The sequence below is a fragment of the Brienomyrus brachyistius genome, chromosome 3, assembly GCF_023856365.1.
Source record: "Brienomyrus brachyistius isolate T26 chromosome 3, BBRACH_0.4, whole genome shotgun sequence".
In the NCBI taxonomy this organism is placed as follows: Eukaryota; Metazoa; Chordata; class Actinopteri; order Osteoglossiformes; family Mormyridae; genus Brienomyrus; species Brienomyrus brachyistius.
This window is the reverse complement of record NC_064535.1, coordinates 21,802,498-21,822,733: the sequence shown is the minus strand read 5'-3', so window position 1 is coordinate 21,822,733 and position 20,236 is coordinate 21,802,498. Positions and strand designations below refer to the sequence as shown.

Below are 20,236 nucleotides of genomic sequence, written 5' to 3'. Positions count from 1 at the left end.
TACATGCCGAATGATTACAAACAATGGAAGTGAGTCAGGCGCGTTGGTGCATGAGATAATGATTTCCAGATCCCCCCCCCCCGCACCGCCCCCCCAAGATTTCATCCAGGGAATCCGCTCTGAGTCATCTGCACCTCGGTACTAAGGACGACATGATGAAGGGTGATCACCTGGGATTTGAATATCTACACAGTTGTTGGAAGTTGAAGGTGCATGGGGGGGGGGGGGGGGTCGCAATATAATTTCTGTGTGGCTCTGACCCTGTCTGAGTCCAGCCTGGCGACTCCATCGCCGCCACACGTGCAATGAAAATGCGACGTCAGCACGGTGCAGATCGAAAGAGAAAAACGAGGCCATCTGGAGCGTAATTATCTCGCCGGCCTGTTTGGGAGGATCGTCTTTTAAGGGCCACGTGGGTAGGGACCGTGCGTTTGAAGTTTAAGTGCTTCTGCTTAACTCAAAGTGCGAGGAAACACACATCTGGGGTTTCGCATAAAGCCCGCAGTCTTGCCAAGAAAGGGAATGTTCATTTGCATATCTTTCAAAGCACATCTGAGTCCTTCAATCCCATCGAAGCAGTTTTCCTCTTTAGTTTGTTTTCAGCAAAATAGAAAGGATTTTTATTTCTAATCGTGGAGTATTTTATTTTTCAAGAATACGTACATCACTATCATGTCTTGTAAAAACTTCTCTAGATTTGATTTACTTTAACCATTTGCAGATTTAGGTGTAAATAAAACATTTACTGTTACTTCCCATAATGGCTGACAATCTGATTGCTGTATCAGCTATTAAATGACATCTCACCTTCAAGCTGAATTCAAGCACTGAACCGAATTAAATTTAACATATCTGAAATTAAATCAGTGCGGAGAGTCAAATAGTCTATCAAGACAGCTCTAATAGGTAAATTCGGTCTGCATTGTACCAAGATCTGTGCTAAGACCAGTATCTGCTTGAGAAATACATTCTTCCCCATAACACAATGAATTTAAACAAAATGACAAAACAAAAATAAAACATAACACGAAGCAGTACATGAGCATTGGCGTAGCAGTGCATCAGTCCCCGCCCACCCGTCAATCAGGCTGCAGGCTGAGACGTCATTGGCTGGCCGCGAGCCAGACTGCTGCCCATTGCTCCACGCATCATGCCGAGTACAAAAACGGCACCTCGTTCTTTCCCCCGCTGCGGCACCCGTTTCCATGGCGACCTGTCCCGCCTCATGCTGGCGGTCGTTTCGCCGGATCACGGCGTGAGCTCGCTGCAGGGCGGCTAGCCTCAGCACCCTCCTCGGACGGCCGCGGCATCGCCGGCACGCTGGGTTACCGTCAGATCGGTTAGCACCTTGGAGAGCACATGGAGACACACACAGGCACACGTGTGGGGCGGGGGCGGGGGAGCGGATCGGCGGCGAAACAGACATCCGGAACTTTCTCAGCACGTACACAGAGAAACTTCAAGGCTTTACGGAGTCCCAGCCCCCTGCCTGTGGCAGACAATCCGTTCTTCCAGATTACCATTTTTTGAGTATGAACATATTTTTTCGGCAAACTACAAACGGGCTCGGCAGCAGAATACCTCATCTGCAGATGGTAGGAATACATTATCATGGTAATGGGGGTGCTGCGTCTTCTGCAGGTGTGAATAATGACTGGGCAGGGCGGGGCAGGTTTGTCATGGGCACGGAAGCGGGGTGGGGGGCTACAGGCACAGATGTGAACAATGTAATACCCACAATGCACCTTCGCTGGATGAACAGGTGAGGAAAACCTGTTCTGACTAGGTCTGATGGATGCAGAACGAGCGATCATACTGGGGGAGGGACACATAGAATAGGTGAGATGGAACATTTCCACAGGAGGAGCAGAGCCCCTACAGAGCTGCCTACAGACCTCGGCACACACTGGGTGGATCCCGATGGTGGCATCCAGTTGCCCCTTGGTCAGACCACACTTGAGGGCCACAGCAAAGCCCTGGATGATCTCCCCTGCATTGGGGCCCAGGACATGGATGCCTACGACCCGCTCCTGTGGACGAGGGAGCACCCTGGTCATAAGCAGGTTAGAGTCTCACTGGGTCACACAGAACACCCCCTGTTGTCCTTCTGATAATAACTCCCAGTTAAATTATAATGCGTGTGACACTCCCATAATAGCCACATTTTTCATCCCCCCCCCCCCACCACCCCCAATCTGATATGAAACCGCCTCAGCTGAATGTCAAACATCAGCTTTAAGCCTAAGTGAAGATGAGATCAGAAATCCTCCAGAATGTCAGCTTCGACCTGAATGGAAGCCATTTTCACCAGCCCCGCAGAGGCGTCCGCTTACATCGTCAGGCGTGTGGCAGACGACTTTCGCATAGCAGCTGCGCTTATCTCTGCTGGGCAGCGCCCACTCCAGTGGGCAGTAGGAGGCGTGGTACACCTACAGGGAGCGAGACGGTCAGCCCCAACTACCTCAAACTCCAGCTATCGACCAGGACATTTTTCTTAAAGTATATGCTATTATTTTCCCCAGATAGTGTATAGAGTTTCGTAGTGATCCAGTAGTTCATTCTGCAGAATTAAACAATCGATAAAAGCGGGAATTTAAATGAGGAAGTCGAGGAACGGATTTTTTAAATCTTATCGGCTCTGGAACGAGAAGTTTTGGCTTATTTCTTAACTCCATTTTTTCGTTGTCTTTGCAAAGTCCTGACTGAAATGACCCAAAACCTCAGAGATAAGCTATAATACATAACTAATGACAGAGGTAGTAAAATGAGAGCTAAAACAGCATTGCAGAGTTGTGTTCGTGTCATCGTGGCAGCGCAGGGCACCTCGACGTCGTCCTGTCCATACTTCTCTGTGGCGGCCTCCTCTGACAGGCCGCAGGCCCCGTACTCCAGTGGGGTGAAGACCGTGGTGGGCACGTTTGCATAGTCACACTATTGACAGACATGACAAATTGCTAGCTGCTCAGACAGGGTTACAAACAGTGCTAATTAGCTCAGCACGGATAATTAGGAGACAGATTAGTTCTAAAACATTCCACGCACTGCGACTGAACCCAAGTAAACAAACACCGGCCTTCCGTCCTCAAAGGCTGCAGGTTATTTTATCTGTAAGCTGATTTCCTGCAGGGAGGCAGTTTAAAAGATAACCACAAGGAAACTGGAAGAACAGTCATCTATCTGTGCCATAGCTGATTATATCCTGCATCTGTTTGAACAGTCCACAGCTAGCTGGTCTGACCTCACCCCCCCTGTCCTCCCACAGGCCTCTGGACTCCCACCTGCCATCTGGGGATTCCATCCATCCACCGACCGCAGCACGAAGAGCCCAATCATTGGCTTCCTATCAATTAAAGTTTCTCATCCTTTAATCTTCCGCATCCAATCATGTGTGTCGGACCCGAGCGCCCAAAGGCTGTGTCTGAGTGTGCGTGAGTGATTGTGCTTTCCTGACAGCATCAGGATCAATTTTAAGAAAATAACCGTCAGAAATAGCAAAACTGGAAGGTAGAGGCCTTCCAGAGAAGGAACGACATCTTCCAAGAAAAATCATAAAAGAAATTGCTTTTTATAAATAATCAATTTTTGGGTTTGAACTACTAATGGTAATGCATTGAAAGTGAAGGTGTGTGTGTGTGTGTGTGGATTATGTTGATTTCACATTGTGGGGACCAAATGTTCCCCACAATGTAATAAAAACTTAGTATTTTGATGTTGTGGGGGGAATGTTTCAGGTCCCCACAAAGATCTGTGAATGCAATCAAAAAACTAAAAATGCCAAAAGTCTCATATTTTGTTTGGTTCCTTATGGTTAGAGTTAGGGCTGGGTAGGGGTTAAGGTCACCATCTTGGGATTAGAGGTTTCCTCATAGAAATGAATGGAGAGTCCCCACAAAGATATAATTACAAACCTGTCTGTGTGTGTGTGCACGTGTGTGCGTGTGTGTCCCTGCCTTGGTGCTCCACCCCCCATAGAGCCTCCGTGCCAACAGACGGCCCGCCTGAATGGCCACCGGCGTCAGCTCCAGCCGGCCCTCCTGCACATCCCCGATGGCGTATATGTGACCCACGCTGGTTCGCTCGTCCTCGTCCACCGGGATCTTGCCGGTCCTGCAGACAGGAAGAATCACCCATGGGTGACACAGCACTGCCATTCCGAATCGCACCCCACCCTTGGGGCCTGACTGGATCAGGCCCGGAAAGCCACACAAATCCTGCAGAGGCAAACAGCCGGAATTACAGTACAATGCAGTAGTACTACACTATTAGGGTACAATGCTTCTACTATTACAGTATTATTACAACAGAATGCACTTAGTATTTATTAGAAAATGGCAATTAAACCATCATTTCACTTAGTATTGCAGAATCACAGTAGAATGCTTTTAGTACCACAGTAGAATGCCTTTAGTATCACAGTAGTATAGTACAATGCATTTATTCTTACAGTACCATCGTAGAATGCTTTTGGCATTATAGTATTATAATACAATACTTCAATATAACAGTATTACTGCAGAATACATATAGTATTGCAGTTTTATAGTATATTATTACAGTATTACATGTACAACGCATTCCATATTTTACTTTTATAGTAGTGTATGCATTTAGTATTACAGTATTAAAGTAAAAATCATTCTTTTCTTGCATTTTAAGCATCCTTTCTATGTCAGATGCTGCACATTGTGTGTAAGTGTTGGCATTATAAACTTCTGATGAGCAGGAAAAATATCTACAGGGTGAGGAATGCATTTCCACAGACTAATCAGCTGTAATGGAGCCGCTGAAGGGGGTCTATCACGTAAAGGAGACGTGGATAATGCGGAGCAGTAACCGGTTACCTAAGTGATGCATTTCATCGCACTCTTTCCATGGTGGGGTTTGGTAAATGCACAGTTTCCCAGAAAGTGGTCCTGCTGTAGGTCCATTGGACAAACACTCCATTTATGAGTCTAATGGTCCCCTCTGTCAGGACGCGCCCCCCCCCGGCAGACCGCAGCGACCAGCGTGTGCTTCCCTGAGCCGTGACGGACTCGGCGGGGTGACTCACTGCTGATTGTATTTCACTCCGATGCGGTCGAGGCCGATGTTCCTGGTACAGGCGTCCCGTCCGATAGCCAGCAGTACCTGGAAAAACCACAAGGGATTCAGCAGCACTGCAGTCACGGGCGATCAAATCTATACAGTTGCTATATCTATACGGTACCAGCCTCGAAAGCAGTGCAGCTTTAACAATTGTTCCTTTTCAGTATTATCCAGTATATGTTTAAAAAATTAACCTCCGCTGCATGCGTCCTCTGAGACAATCATAATAATATATAATAATCAAAATATTTTTCATCCTCGGTATTTAAATCACTCCTAGGCGAGTTTATGAGAAATGTATATTGTATGATGTACTCCAACAATTATTACAACAAAATCAAATCACAATATCTGAAAAGTTTCCAATACCGTGCTGCCCTAGCGTATATATTTTTTAATTATATTTTTTTCATGTCATCCTGATCTTATTGTATCTGTCTTTCTGACCAGATTGCAATTAAACCTTGGATCTCTTCCTTTGTCCATCCATCCAATATTATCCCTTTTTTACTTCATTTATCATTGTTTTCTGAATTTGTAACTTTTTTTTAATACAGCGGTTCAGAGTTCGGCTATTTGTACAACCAACTATTTTCATAACCAATCGAAAGAAAGTCCCGCCCGTCCCAAGATACCAAAAAAATACCCCAGCTGCTTTGGTACTTTAAGTACTGCTACTTTTGGTACTGGTATTTTTGGTACTGGTACTTTACCAGAGGTCAATGGAAAGGGGAAAGTACTGAAAGTACTGTATGAAAAGCACAGTACGAACAGTGCCCAAACATAACTACGTACACAACACAACTATTAAGGAGCATGTCTCAGCTTTTCCAAATCTCCCCAAATCAATCCAGAGGACCGTATTTAATGTTAAGTCAGCCAATCAATGTCAGCTGGGAGTCATTAAATTAAATATGCGAATTAGTGACCAATTTTACAGCTCCCCATTCCACTATGCCCCATTAACTCACATCCCACTGACTCCGGGCATGACATAAACCCTTGCACTCACGGTGTTGAACTCTCCTTCGTATGTCTCCTTTCCATTGGTCGAGACGGCCGTCACTCTTAGCTTCCCCGGACGGCCATCTTGGATCTGCTCAATCTAAGAGGCACAATCAGGTGAAGCAGCGCTCACACTCCATCTACCTCTACATCTGCTGCCTGCTGCAGGGAGAAGGTACTGTAGACTACGTGTTTTTCACGATTTTTATCATTTGCTCATTTCAACCAACGTCAAAGTCGTTTCTTCCTTCTGTATCATATCTGTAATCTGCTGAGGACAGTCTTGTCCCTCCTTACCCATCCATCAGACCCACCTCCACCTGCATTTACTCCACCTACTCCAAATAGCCCATCCTTCCCATGTCTCTTTGTTCTAGCCAATCACCATTCACTCCAGTTATTTCCGCCACTGACCTTGGTGGGAACAAAAGGCCGCAGGAACTGGACTCCATGAAGGACCATGTACTCCTCGATCTTCTGAGCCATCTTCTGGTCGAAGCCCCGCAGCAGCACGGAGCGCACCATGACGGTGACCTGCAGGCCCAGTCCGGCCAGGAACCCGGCACACTCCAAGCCGACATAGGACGCCCCCACCACCAGCGTGTGCCCAGGGCAGTGTCGCAGCGAGAATAGGTCATCACTGGTTCCCCCAGAGATAAGAGGTCGGGGGGAGATTAAACCACAACACCAAGGTTCTACAGCTCAAATAATGAAGTTCTTCCCTGCAGACTGAGATTACCTTTCAGTAGAGTCCAGCTAATTTTAAATTACCCACGGTTATGAGTCATAGCAACGCCTGTTTCAGAATCTTAAGGAAGTTACATCATCTCCAACTAACTTCTAACGCTCAGGGCTGTAGACATACCAACTTTACTTAAACCTACCAGGACTCATTTATACAGCAGTGGGAAAGTCTGCAGCATCATATCAAGGCCAGAACATTCGCTGCCTTAAGGCCGCAGCCGGAGACGTGCGTGTGGATGCAAACTACGGCTCCTGCACATTTTAGCTGTAAGTCAGATGGCCACAGGGGGGCGCCCACACACCTGGTGATGCAGAACTCACGGTCTCCAGGGATGCCTGGATATCGGGGTCGTTCTCCAGTGGCAATGATAAACATGGAGGCCGAGTGGCAAGTCTCCTTCCCTTGTGCGTCTGTCGCCTGGCAGGTGAAATTACAGAGTGACTTCACGCGAGTTCTCCGCAATTTCTCATATGTCACACTCAATCCGGTTAAACAGAAGCTGGGTTTATAATCCAGCTCCCAGCCATGTGAATGAGAAGCTTTCAAGCTCTCCTTATATATGGATGGTTTTCCTAACTTTCTGTTCTCCCTCTGTACACATTTTATCTATCCCAAAGTTATTTATATAGTATTACTCTTGGGGGGAAAAAAAATCACATCCCTTTCTTCCCCCTGAGAAAAATACATCTTTGGGCAACAGAAAGTAACAGGGGTGTAACTGCACACAAAACTCACAATTCGGTACAAGCCTCGGTTTTCGGTTCATGGTGCGGGACAGCAGGGAAAACTGAATTTGCTTTGAATTTACTTAGCCTGTTATTGAAACTGCAAACAACTCAAGTAGGGAAGAGTTGTAAACAACAGGCAATGTGCCTGACAAGCGTGTCTGAATAACAAAACCTAAGAGACACTTATTTGCACATCGCAAAAACCAATGTGGAAAACAAATTAATCAAAGATATAACACCATAACAAACATAATAAACTAAACCCGACTTCTGTACTGCCAAGTACGGTCACATATCTGCAGCGATAAATATCCCTATAGCTGTAATTATTTATTTTTTTAGCCTGGTCTGAATTTCCTGGCAAAGTGCCTTAACTGCCAGCGGGAGGCTGACTCGCAGAGGTCGTTTCTGCTTTGCTCCAGTCGTACATGAGCCCGGCTGATGTTGACCCCCCATGAGTTAGCATGTTGGATGTTACATATCCGAGCTGAAAGACAATCTTGGCCTTATTGAACACTCTCTCTCCAGCGTTAGTATAATTCACTGAGTATTCCCAAACCTCCGATTATGCGCGCACGTCATCGTTTATCGTGAATCGCGCATTACTGAGGCCAATTTGCTGCGCATGCAGAGCGCCTAATAATGACTGTAGTTATTTTTAATGTTTTTTTTTGTGAAACTGTACCCTAAGCAGTGTTAGCCTTATTTTGAATGATGAAATCTTTATCATTCTAAAATAATATTAAAATCTTTCCTACATCGCACTCTTTCGCAATGTGAGTGTTATGTGTTATGTGTTATTGGACGTGTCACAATATACATCGCGCCTCAAATGCCCCCCACCAGGGCAAATACGTGTCTCGCTGCAGCCCCTGTTCCTACAGTCTGCTCTGCACGCCTCTATGATCACCTTGACAACATGCGACGTCACCAGCTCCCCGAATGCGTTCAGGTATGCCACCTTGCCATCCCGCAGGTCTTGGCGGTAGCTGAAGTTCAGGGCCTTTATGCGCTTCTGGATGGCCGCAGTCATGCAGCTCCAGCTGTGTGATACTGCAGGGAGGGGGAGGCAATCATGCAGACCAATGCAGCTAATTACACACATACAATTACAGGAAATCTTTCCTGAGACAGACGTAAAGGATAGATCATAACCCCTTTATATTTCAGTGATATAGCTAAACCCCCCCCCCCCATACATACACAGGCGACTTCCTTTATCCTCTGGGATTTTGAGTTTAACTGGTACATTACTCAGTGACCAAACATCTCATTACATCATCACGTGCTTCACATGTGATACACATGCTGAAATCACTCTGTGGTGGTTTCCTGCATAAACAACACAAACTGAACCAAAATTCAACAAGGATTCGATATGAAATTTAAAATGAATCACACCCCCACTTCCCGCAGCCCTACACCCCATTGTCAAATAACTGAACCTGTTGTTTTCTTTCTGAAATCATATTTATCAACGTCATAATGATATTTGCCCGTGTTTCCAATTTATTTGTTATCAGGGAACAACTAACTCTTTCAATTAAGAGGAGCAAGATAGTTTTAAGAGATTAATCTCTGCAATTACGCCTTCAATCTGCTCCCGAAGCTACAGTTAATTGTTTCGATGGTGAATGAAAGCACACCTGTAAGCGTCCCGTATCTGTGCAGTGGGAGTAATTACTGGATCTAAGCCCGGGATGCAGAGGGCGCCCCTTACTGCTCACCCTGTTGTTCGAATTCCCAGCCAAACCTGCGGGAATCCTGGATCGCTTGGCCCAGTAGGGCGGCTTGATGCATCAGCTTTTTGGGAATGCAGCCCACGTTGACACAGGTGCCACCAAGTCCTGGGGGGGGGGGGGGGTGTGGCATGAAATGCGGCGCTCGATGTCAACACGTCAGGTGGCTATTCGGCAATACCGGCGAAATGCAGAAGTTTCCAGTTTCTATGGCGACCGGGCCAATGGCACCCACCCCATGTGGCTCCTTTAGGAGAAGGGGTCACGAGGTCAAGGACGAGGACCTTCTTGGCAAAGCTGGCAGCTTCCTGTAGGAGGAGACCGAAATGGGACCAATGATGAGCTGAGAGACTGACGTCCTCACATCCCCAGAGACAACATAACAACTAAGTTACTTTTACATTATATTTTAGCAGCGCAAACACTAAGCGAGGGGTATTAATACACAACACTGTGCAATAATTTTAGGCAGTCAGCGAAAATGTTTAAAGCTATTTCTCAGGGTAGAAACTGTATACTGAGACCCCGGTTGCGGGGGTGAAGGGGGGGGGGGGGTACCTTGGCTGCAGCTAGGCCTCCAGATCCACCACCAATCACCACCAGGTCATAGTCGTACCCGCCTTCAGAGATACTTCCCAGCTCTGTCCTAAGGAGGTCCCTCAGCGTCCCGTCCCTGTGCATCTGTGGGGGGGGGGGGGCATAGTAATACAACAAACCGCTATTCCCTCACATTCCCGGGAATTCTGCTGCAATGTTTGGGATGGAAGTCAATCTTTGGGAATATGGTGAATATGATATCTTTATATGACGGGCCGGCCAGTAGAAATGCGTGAGCGGAGCAGACTAGGTCACGCGCACTAATTGTGATCTAAGATCTCTGTATCCTACAGGGTTGATCAACTGACAAACGTGACCCAGCATGGGGCCTGAAATCCACTTCATCTTTTTAAAGCGTGCAAGGCTAATCCAGATCTCTAATCATGGTGATGGGGGGGGGGGGGGGGGGGTTCACGTAGAGGGGCTTTGGGGAGAGCCTATGAGCATCGTGAAGGCCACATGAAACTCGCCACCCCAGCACCATGGCAAAGCTAGTCTCGTCCTGGCAAGGATGCCCGCTGACGGTCAGCAGGAGTATTTAGAAATTAGCTTCCCTCGATTTTTCAGTGTGGGTGTGAGTCAGGCCAGATCTGGGGAGCCGACGGACAGCATACGCTCTGTGTATGCAAACGGACCAGGCACGATGAACTCCATCCAATAATGCCACACGAGGACGAAACAAACACTTGTATTTTTATAATTTGCAGATATGGTAATTAGCTCCAAGCATACCACGACCCTGGCCAGGATAAGCAGTTTGAAGACTGAAGATAATGTAATTATCCATCCATCCATCCTCCAACTGCTTATCATAGGCAGGGTCACGGGGGGGGGGGGGGCCTGGACCCGATCCCAGGCAGCAAAGGGTTGGGGTACAACCTGGACAAGATGCCAGTAAATACTAATTATATCATATAAAATTTGATGCTAGAATTTGAAGCATACATGTCATTTGATGACTAATGACCTGCTTACCTACACTTTCTGCATAAATCAACATGGAAATTGACACTAAATACATCACACAGTCAAGTTAAACCACTCAATTTTTACACTGAAAAGGGAATGATACAAATATGAAAAAAACTAAATGAAAAAAATATTCTGCGAAATACTCTGTAGCCTTGTGAGTTACCTGGAATATTTTTTCTGCATCTCCGAAGTAGCTCTTGTTCACAAACACTGCGGGCAGTGATCTTTGCTGTGTGAGCTGCCACAGGGCATGCTGGACTTCCTGCTTGTCCCCTGGAATCACACAGACACTGACAGCATGTTCAGACCACTGGATATCCTGTTTGTCCCCTGAAATCACACAGACACTGACAGCATGTTCAGACCACTGGATATCCTGTTTGTCCCCTGAAATCACACAGACAGTGACAGCATGTCCAGACCACTGGATATCCTGTTTGTCCTCTGGAATCACACAGACAGTGACAGCATGTCCAGACCACTGGATATCCTGTTTGTCCCCTGGAATCACACAGACACTGACAGCATGTACAAACCACTGGATATCCTGCTTGTCCCCTGGAATCACACAGACACTGACAGCATGTCCAGACCACTGGATATCCTGCTTGTCCCCTGGAATCACACAGACACTGAAAGCATGTCCAGACCACTGGATATCCTGTTTGTCCCCTGGAATCACACAGACACTGACAGCATGTCCAGACCACTGGATATCCTGTTTGTCCCCTGGAATCACACAGACACTGACAGCATGTCCAGACCACTGGATATCCTGCTTGTCCCCTGGAATCACACAGACACTGACAGCATGTCCAGACCACTGGATATCCTGTTTGTCCCATGGAATCACACAGACACTGACAGCATGTCCAGACCACTGGATATCCTGTTTGTCCCATGGAATCACACAGACACTGACAGCATGTCCAGACCACTGGATATCCTGTTTGTCCCATGGAATCACACAGACCGTAACTATCTTGCAGGCTATCCACACTTCTAATAAAACACATTGTAAATGCTGCAGGAACTTTAAAAAATTTCTTTTAACTGCTGCCAGAAAGCCACTTGGATTCACACCTACTATGCTTAGAATGAACATCTGTCCAAGTGAGAAGACTGGCCAGCAAAATGATTTTCAGCATAAATATACATTTAATGAGCACAAGGGGAAGTGCGGCTGTGATTATATGCACTTCCTTCCTTTAAAGGGATGATGATGGCGGGCAGCACAGAACACCACAGAATTCATTACCCTTTTATCCTCTTTTACAAGTGCAGATTACCTCTTTGATCCAGCTGCACGGTGAAGTAAGAGGTACCAGCCAGTGTGAGAGTCTCGCTCACCTACATAAAAGGAAAGGCAGCGTTGTGTCTCAGAGCACAGCTGGCATCGTGGGCTCTGCCCCCCCCCCCACCCCCCCACCCCCCAGACCCTCTGAGTGCTGGAATGAAAAGGAGACAACATTTTGAAGTGAGCTAGTGTGGCTCAGAGCGCAGATTACGTGGGAACACACACCAACCAGGGAACATGAAAGTACCACTGGCCCAGAGGAGAGGCACTACAAGCAAGACGCCATCTGCATTTAAACGGAAACATTATCTCCACACAAGGGTGGCCTGCCGGCTAAGCGGGCAGCACTGCCCTCGCATACCTCCAGGGTTGAAACTGGCAAACGGGCATCTTTAAATTGCCCATAATTGCCAATATATGTGTGTGAACATGGCAGAGGAATGGCATCCTGTCCAGGATGTTCCCATGCCTTACGCTGAGTAATACCCAGAATATGCTCCAATATCCTTTACTGGATAAGTGGTTGTAAGACTTATTAACCTATGGATGGATTTATGCATAAAATTATTGTAAAATTAATGGGAATATAGGAAGAGCCAGTGTTCATATTTCATAAATTTCCATGGGAGGGAAGTTGTTCCCTTGAAGCCTTTCCCTATCCAAGGTCCCTTGCAACACGTAAATATATAGACATATACTACTGCAGCCATTATTTCAAATTCTCCGTTTTTACCTGGGCATATCGTGAGCAGGTTGTCCCGGTGAAGATGACCACGCTGCCCTTGCAGAGATAGCCCTCCACCGTCTGCCTGCCACCTTTCAGCTGCGGGTGAGGTCCAGCCGCAGCCGCACCTGCAACGAAACACGGGCAGGGGTAGCGACGTCCGCTGCGCTACAGTCGAGAGTATGATTTGTAAATGGATAGAGGGATTCTTTTCTGGAAACTAGTGTGATTTTTGGTTTGGGAACTCTTCCCATTCTTTAAAAGCCTTTTAAAAATAAGCACGCATGGTATGATATTAGATTGTATAATAAGATTATTTGATAAAATGTTTACCAGCAAGCTCACATACAGCACCATATCTATTCTCGTTAGCGTGTTTTCTAACAATGCTGCATTTGCATTACTGCTTTCCATCTAAGAATTATAAATGACGGTTAATTAAGCCATGCAATTAAAACTTTGCTTAGGCTACATGTTATATCTTCTTACATATAGGCCATATTATAATGTGTAATACATTTTACATATCGAATATTACTAACATGGACCTAAAAGTTACTTTATTAACTTTCTAATGCCTATAGTATAACTGAAAAAACACAAACATTTAGACAACGAATATTCTGAGACTTTAAAGCATACCTTTGTATAATTCCTGGCATTTTGCAACTAACAAGCATTTCATGCACTACTAGCACAAAGTAAACTGTATAAAGCTCCCATTTGAAATTTAACACGCCGGACTGTCAATTCCACATTTCCGGTAACCTGTTCACCCACCTAGCGCGGAGTTCTGCACGCTTTTGATTCGGGTCTGGTCCACGAATACCGCAATGCCCTTCCGAACCGAATTTCCCATTTCGCAGCTATCTTTGGCACATGTTCTGGAAACAATTCGTTTCAGTTTAGATTATTAAAAAGGCGTCAAAACTCAGATTGGGACTTTTGACGAAGTCCATCACAAAACAAAAAATAATCAATGTAGGTAAGGCTAGATTTACGTCCAAGTATTCGTATCCACAAACGGTATGCTTGCAAGTGCAGCTGTACGCGTTTGTACAACCTTTCTTTTATCCATACAGGTACCAAGCCGTTGTCTGAACAAGTTATTCAACCCCATTTATCAACCCCATTTCATGCACATCGCCGACTGATCCAGAATCAGTACGTGTAACAGTGCACCGCAATTGAAACCTCTACATAATGAGCACAAAAGGAACCATTCCTCCTTCACCAAGGTGAATTGGCGACATCTAGTGGTACACTCAGATAGTCAATTGACTACCGCATACATTAACTAAGGTATATACAGCGCACAAATTTTACATGGTTGCTGACAAATTATTTCTGGCATATTCAACTCCTATTATAATTTATATAGCTTTGAGGATTTTTTTAAAGGCTGTAAGTGAAATTCCCCAAGGAACAGCCTCATGTGACACTGTCATATTCCACATAAAAGGTGATAGGAATCCATATACAGGTATGTTGATGAATCAAATCATTATGACCTCTTGCCAAAATGAAGCGATTAACTCTGACTACCTGGTAAAAACAGTGCACGTCAAGGTCTGGGATATATTAAATGACAAGCTAACATTCAGTACTCATAATCGACATGCTGAATGCAGAAGGAATGGGCAGGGAAAAGATTTGAGTGACTTTGGCAAGAGCCAAATCATTATGGCCAGATGACTGGGTCAGAGCATGACTGAAATGGCATGGCTTGTGCGGGGCTCATGGTCAGCCATGCTGGGTACCTACTGTGAGTGGTCCGAGGAGGGAAAAACCACAAACTACCAACTTGGTGTTGGATGGACAAGACTAATCAATGCAGGATGTTCTGTGGCACAAACCAACAGGAGGGATTCAGTGACACAAATGGCAGACGGTTTTGATGATGATTACAGGAGTAATGGGTTGCGACATACAAGGCATCAATGCCAGTCAGAGTGCCCATGTTGGTCTGTTCGCCGTCGATGGCACCTACAATGGGCAAGAAAGCGTCGGAATTAGACCTTGGAGCAATGGAAGAAGGTCTCCTGGTCCGAAGAATCCTGTTTTCTGTGCATCATGTGGACAACCAGGCAAGGGAGTTTCTAGCTATTGAAAAGATTAGGGGCTAAATCAGGATACCTGGGGTTTGGCTTTTTGTTTTTCCTGTAGGAAGATTGGCATTCAGGCTAAAATACTTGGGGCTACAGCCCCAGGTGATCAGACCTAAGGACACCCATGCGGCCGGGTATGTGTTGAGCACCTATTGGACGCATTGGACCAACAAATTCAATCCACGGCCACTTTGCTCCATGTAGCAGGGCTCCATGCACAGTGCTTCACATGGGGGTGGTCATGATGTTTTGGATCATATGTGTATATTTCTGTCAGTGATCAAATATATTTACATGGCAGCAAGCGGCATTAATCACACTGGCTTTCATGCATAAATGAACTGGTTAAAATAAGCTTATTTAGATTTTTTAAAAGCCAGCAATTTAAACAAAGCAAACATATAACAAATATATAGGCAAGGATGGGGCACTAAAAATAGAACACGTTGCATTGTATATTAAAAAAAACAAACACAGTGAAGACGCTATGATATATGATAAAGGTAAAAACACATAACAGAATAAAAGTATCCTGCCCCCGAGTTAAAAATAATTGTAAGGCGATATAATGTTCGCAAAGGCAGTAGTACAGTAAGGGAGTTACACTGTATACAAACGTCAAACTTCCCTCAAGGAAATAAATTGTGTACTTAAGATAAATCCAGAATGAAAATTCGTGTTCCTTAAACTATATATTGGCCTTTGTCCTAGACTTACGCCGTGCTTATTGAACGAATCTTTTAAACAAAAGAAATTCTCGATTACGGAGATGCACGTCGCCATATATCAAAATAACGAGCTTGAAACCCCCTCGAAATACATCTCTGGCTACTGGGCTGGTCACAGCGCTGACGTTCAGTTTGCTACCATCGTTCAGTGGGTGATTCATCGTTCAGTTCGTTCACGTAAGTGATCGGTGAACTAGATCACGTTTAGCACCGAGATGGCCTCTATTTCACCATCTTCTGATGTACCGATACAAAGAGGTCTGAAAAGGTCGGTATATGCTGTACAATATAATCAACATTGAACCTAATATACAATAAAATATACATAATAAACATTTATAACATCAATTATATATATAATACTTGATAGGGACCCCCCGGGGATATCCATGCTACTTAACGAAACAATTCACGATTCTGAACGAAATCAAACGAATCTATTCACTGCACAGAACCGCGTTTTCCGTCAACGCTCTATACCAGTCAAATCTGACTGTAACAAAGGCGCTGCTGTGGGCAGAAGGCGAGAGTGCGGCGGGACAGCGACCCCTGGCGGCCGGAGGGGTGCGGGCGCTAAGACGCGCGGCTCCGCGCTGGGACTGGTTCTTTCGCAGCCATTTTCCGTCCAACCAAACGGCCGTTTGGAGAAGGTAACCAACCAGGGCTGCATTGCAGGTTTGTGTCTTTCTCCGGCCAATGATTGCTAACCGATTTCTCGTTAGCTCGAATGGAAATGTCCGTCTCCGACTGTCTTTTTTATTTGTTGTCGGTGTGAATCAGACATTAGCTGGAGGAAGTATTGAGGGGAGATCGGAATTAACAAAGTTTCTGCGCGACGCCATGGTGTCAGTCCGGGTTTTGGTGACACACAGCAGGCCCGGGCTTGATGCACGGGCATTTCATTGCCAGATCTTCACCTGGCGCCGAGCAATAGCGACTGTTTTGCACATGGACAGCTAACACGGATTGCACGGTTATTTTATACGCTTCTGTTTGAGCGAAAGGGCGACTGGTTGAAACGTGAGTCCGTTTTTTTTTAATGATCCCCTGCTCGTCGTGTCTCTGTCTGGATGTGTTCTCCCCGTTCGGGGGAGCTTATAAACGTATAGCCCGTTTTCCGGGCTTGGTGGTCAGCTAAGCGTGCGAAATTAACGTTAAACGTCTTACGGTTAAAGCTGGCTTTATTCTTTTTTACCCCCGACCTTCCTAACAGCGATTCAGGTAGCTGGTGTTTTAGCTAGCTTGTGACAATTGCGTGTAATTGGCTGAATCATCGGATATTTTTTATGCATCTGATGTTTTAAATGTTCAAAAACAAAAATAAAAAAAACAAGGCGCAATAGGCGAAATGTAAGCCGGGATACTGGAAATACGCTTGCGGTCGGCGCCCTCGTTTGTCAATGTATCTGTTTGCGCGCTACGTCGCGCGATCCCTGCAGGGCGGCGTGGGAACAAAGGCGGTGCAGGAGATACGGGCGCTGTGTGCATGCAAGGATCCTGCTCCACTCATCCATTGCATCGCCCCATAAGCACACGTCCCACTATCCTTTACTTCCATCGGCACCGAAAGCGTTTGCACGGCCTTAACCCGCCGCGGGCAAAACTTTAAGCCACCTGGGACGAGGTGCTGGGTGGTGTTTTCTGATTTTTTTTTACTGATAAAGGATAGTCACGGAGCGCCGAAATGCTGTTTTCGCAGATGGACGGAGATAGTTCGACCACGGACGCCTCCCAGTTGGGCATCGCTGGAGAATATATGCAGTCGAGCCACTTCGTGCTGCAGTCACAGGATGGTAAGGATTATTACCGGGGTTTTTCATCTCGTAACCAGCTGCTTTGTCTTTGAAGGGAAAGGGGATCACTCTGATGCCCCGGGGGGCCAGCAGATTGAAACTGATCTCTTGTCACGGTGTATGAAGACGAATCCTGATTTATTAACCAGAGCGTGTTTACCGTTTATTTAAATGTATTGAAAAAAACAGGCTGTTTAGATTCTGTGTAGCACACAATTTCTGACCATCTTTTGCACGCGCCCTGAAGAAGATGGAGAGGAAGGGATGAATGATCATGAGGATGGAAACGGCAGCAAGGATAACCTGCGCGAACAGGACATCTACCTGCCCATCGCCAACGTGGCCCGCATCATGAAGAACGCCGTCCCCCCAAGCGGAAAGGTACCCCTCCCGGACCACGTGTTAGTGTATATGATTTGCGGCAGCCTGTTCCTGACTTGTCCTGGACTTCAATAAGCTATTTCCCCACCTTCCCCTCGCTTGCTATGGGACAGCCACAAGAGGGCGCTACACCCTCAGATCAGAACATTGATACCACGTTCCAAAGTTAACTGGCCCGTTGGATTCACTTACTCAGCCTGACGTCCTCATGGGAGGTGCTGCTTATTACTCATAAATACCAGGGAATCCCCAAGTCCACTGCTGTTTCTGCTAAGGAGAGTAGAAATTAAAGCCTGCAGTTGTCCCTCAGACCTCCACCACGGAGAAACGTTGGGAGATGCGCGTCTTTATCTCCATTCCCGACAGCTGCCCCACGTTAACTCCTAAATAAGCAATAATCGTACAGGCTTTAAACTAAGTTTGATCGGCCGGTAGGCACTATCAGTGTTTGCCTGAAGGGTTCCAGAAGCGTGATCAAACCTTTCGATCCCATGGGCAGGTTCCTCACTGCTCTTTCTGCTTCCACTGCATCCCTGCCGCATCTCTCCCCAGATCGCTAAGGATGCGAAGGAGTGTGTGCAGGAGTGCGTGAGTGAGTTCATCAGCTTCATCACCTCAGAGGCCAGCGAGCGCTGCCACCAAGAGAAGAGGAAGACCATCAATGGGGAGGATATCCTGTTCGCCATGTCCACTCTGGGCTTCGACATGTACGTGGAGCCCCTGAAGCTCTACCTGCAGAAGTTCAGAGAGGTGTGCAGTGTCCTCGCTCTGGATTCATTCCTATTGCCCTAGATTTTACTTTAGATTCGACCAGAGGGAAAAGGGGTTTAACTTCTCTGTGACAAGAAAATCTTGAATAGATTTAAAGCCCATGCTTGCGCCCACAGTGTTTCCCAGTCCGGTCCACGAGTTGGGAGGGACCAATAGGGAGCTGGGAGGAAGCAAAAATGTGGACTGTGGCAGGGAGCTGGGAGGAAGCAAAATTGGTGACTGTCTGGGAGGGAGCAAAAATGGTAACTGTCTGGGAGGGAGCAAAAATGTGGGCTGTCGGTGGGTCCCCAAGGACTGGATTGGGAAACACCGCTGTAGAGATCTTGCATACTCTTGTTTTCCTGGGAATCTACTTTCTCCGAAAGAATCCCCCCCTTCCACTTTTCTTTTGGTTCATTCCTTAATCTGAAATGTGAGATTCATGTGAGGATGTTCCACTCTGGCTTTCCAGGCAATGAAGGGGGAGAAGGGGATCACGGCTGTGCCCGTGTCAGAGAGCATTGGAGAGGAGCTTGCAGACGACAGCTTTGGTGAGTGGACACCAGCCCATGTATATCAGTCTTGTCTGAATGCTGGGGGGGGGGTATCCTTGTTGCTTAAACAGTCCCACTGTAAAGCGAGCCCTCTGATTTCAGCTAACCAACTGCCTGCAGGACTCATAACAACCGATGGGCAGACTCAGAACGTGATGGTCTACACCACATCATACCAGCAGGTGAGACTCCTGGGGTCAGGAGGGTTTCCAGAACCTTCACCTGTCAGCCATTGGATGATAATGAACAAGCCCACCACCTCTTTTCACTTCTTGCCGCCTCGCAGATCCCGGGGGTGCAGCAGATTCAGTTTTCGTGACGAGATGTGACTCGTCCTCACGAACGCCGAGATCCATCCCAGGAGACGAGGCAGCAGCTGGGTCCTGGGCAGGCAATTCAGGCATCAGTGGGGGGTGGGGGGGGGCACTTTTATACGGGTTGGTAGAAGCCTGTAAATTTCAGTCCTTTCACAAAATAGTAAGTGTGAGTTGCCTTCAAACTGGGACTAAAAGTCAGTCAGCCGGTCAGTAGTGGTTTTTTTTTTTTGATAATCGAGTACTTAGTTTGACTATTTCCATTGCTCTGTTTTCTACGTTGCAGGTTTGGAGTTTTATCCAAGTTTAGGGTGTGGGGGTTGCAGGGGTGTGATGAAGGAAGGGAGGGGTGGGATTACATGTCCCTGTTTATGTTAAAAGGAAAAAAAAGGCATTTCCTCTCTAGACGAATAGCGAGGGGGTGAGTGCTCTTAATTTGATACAGAATTTTTGTAATTTGAGTGAATATACAGTGTGGTTTAATAAATTCTGAGACACCAAAATCTGACCGCTGTGCCTTTGTTACCTGAAACCTTACTATAAGCCAGTGACACCAAATCTTCCTGCAAGATGCCACTGTCACAGCAACTAGTCATCACACCTGGACACCAGAGTATCTACTGTCTAGAAGATCCAGACTGGACTATCACATCTGTTCACAAAAAAAAATGCCTGCTGGGGATTGAAGAAGAAAAATCTTAAGCCAGTTTGCTCTA

General features: G+C 46.4%; 2 protein-coding genes across 8 annotated transcripts; one reads left to right on the top strand and one right to left on the bottom strand.

The window, feature by feature from the left end:
• Positions 1-641: 641 nt before the first annotated feature.
• LOC125739479 (thioredoxin reductase 1, cytoplasmic-like) lies at positions 642-14,544 on the bottom strand. 5 transcript variants are annotated; one of them, XM_049009648.1, is made up of 17 exons: positions 13,673-14,544; positions 12,902-13,020; positions 12,161-12,221; positions 11,035-11,144; positions 9,861-9,983; positions 9,538-9,610; positions 9,291-9,410; positions 8,474-8,616; positions 7,137-7,252; positions 6,505-6,730; positions 6,098-6,190; positions 5,051-5,127; positions 3,909-4,107; positions 2,824-2,931; positions 2,334-2,429; positions 1,896-2,030; positions 642-1,347 (listed from the first exon to the last, which is right to left on the bottom strand). In XM_049009648.1, the coding sequence occupies exons 1-17, from the start codon at positions 13,749-13,751 to the stop codon at positions 1,282-1,284; spliced, it is 1,944 nt and encodes a 647-aa protein (XP_048865605.1). In that variant the 5' UTR covers positions 13,752-14,544; the 3' UTR covers positions 642-1,281. The 5 variants fall into 5 exon arrangements, 4 of the variants coding, with proteins under 4 accessions (XP_048865605.1, XP_048865606.1, XP_048865608.1 ...); XM_049009649.1 differs by having other exon boundaries at positions 3,951-4,107; XR_007397169.1 differs by lacking the exon at positions 642-1,347 and having other exon boundaries at positions 1,983-2,030; positions 2,334-2,931.
• Positions 14,545-16,274: 1,730 nt separating this feature from the next.
• LOC125738674 (nuclear transcription factor Y subunit beta-like) lies at positions 16,275-20,023 on the top strand. 3 transcript variants are annotated; one of them, XM_049007868.1, is made up of 7 exons: positions 16,275-16,403; positions 17,428-17,521; positions 17,769-17,902; positions 18,455-18,652; positions 19,125-19,203; positions 19,309-19,388; positions 19,493-20,023. In XM_049007868.1, the coding sequence occupies exons 2-7, from the start codon at positions 17,428-17,430 to the stop codon at positions 19,523-19,525; spliced, it is 618 nt and encodes a 205-aa protein (XP_048863825.1). In that variant the 5' UTR covers positions 16,275-16,403; the 3' UTR covers positions 19,526-20,023. The 3 variants fall into 3 exon arrangements, with proteins under 3 accessions (XP_048863825.1, XP_048863827.1, XP_048863826.1); XM_049007870.1 differs by having other exon boundaries at positions 16,341-16,403; positions 19,327-19,388; XM_049007869.1 differs by lacking the exon at positions 16,275-16,403 and adding an exon at positions 16,457-16,748.
• The last annotated feature ends 213 nt before the right edge of the window (positions 20,024-20,236 follow it).

Excerpts from the sequence above, each read along its gene's own strand:
- LOC125739479 (XM_049009648.1), bottom strand. The coding sequence starts at position 13,751 with ATGGGAAATTCGGTTCGGAAGGGCATTGCGGTATTCGTGGACCAGACC. Across the intron at positions 8,617-9,290 it reads CTGGGAATTCGAACAACAGG|TATCACACAGCTGGAGCTGC; the intron begins GTGAGCAGTAAG and ends CCCTCCCTGCAG. Across the intron at positions 6,191-6,504 it reads GGCCTTTTGTTCCCACCAAG|ATTGAGCAGATCCAAGATGG; the intron begins GTCAGTGGCGGA and ends TGTGCCTCTTAG.
- LOC125738674 (XM_049007868.1), top strand. The coding sequence starts at position 17,428 with ATGGACGGAGATAGTTCGACCACGGACGCCTCCCAGTTGGGCATCGCT. Across the intron at positions 17,522-17,768 it reads CGTGCTGCAGTCACAGGATG|AAGATGGAGAGGAAGGGATG; the intron begins GTAAGGATTATT and ends CGCGCCCTGAAG. Across the intron at positions 19,389-19,492 it reads ACACCACATCATACCAGCAG|ATCCCGGGGGTGCAGCAGAT; the intron begins GTGAGACTCCTG and ends GCCGCCTCGCAG.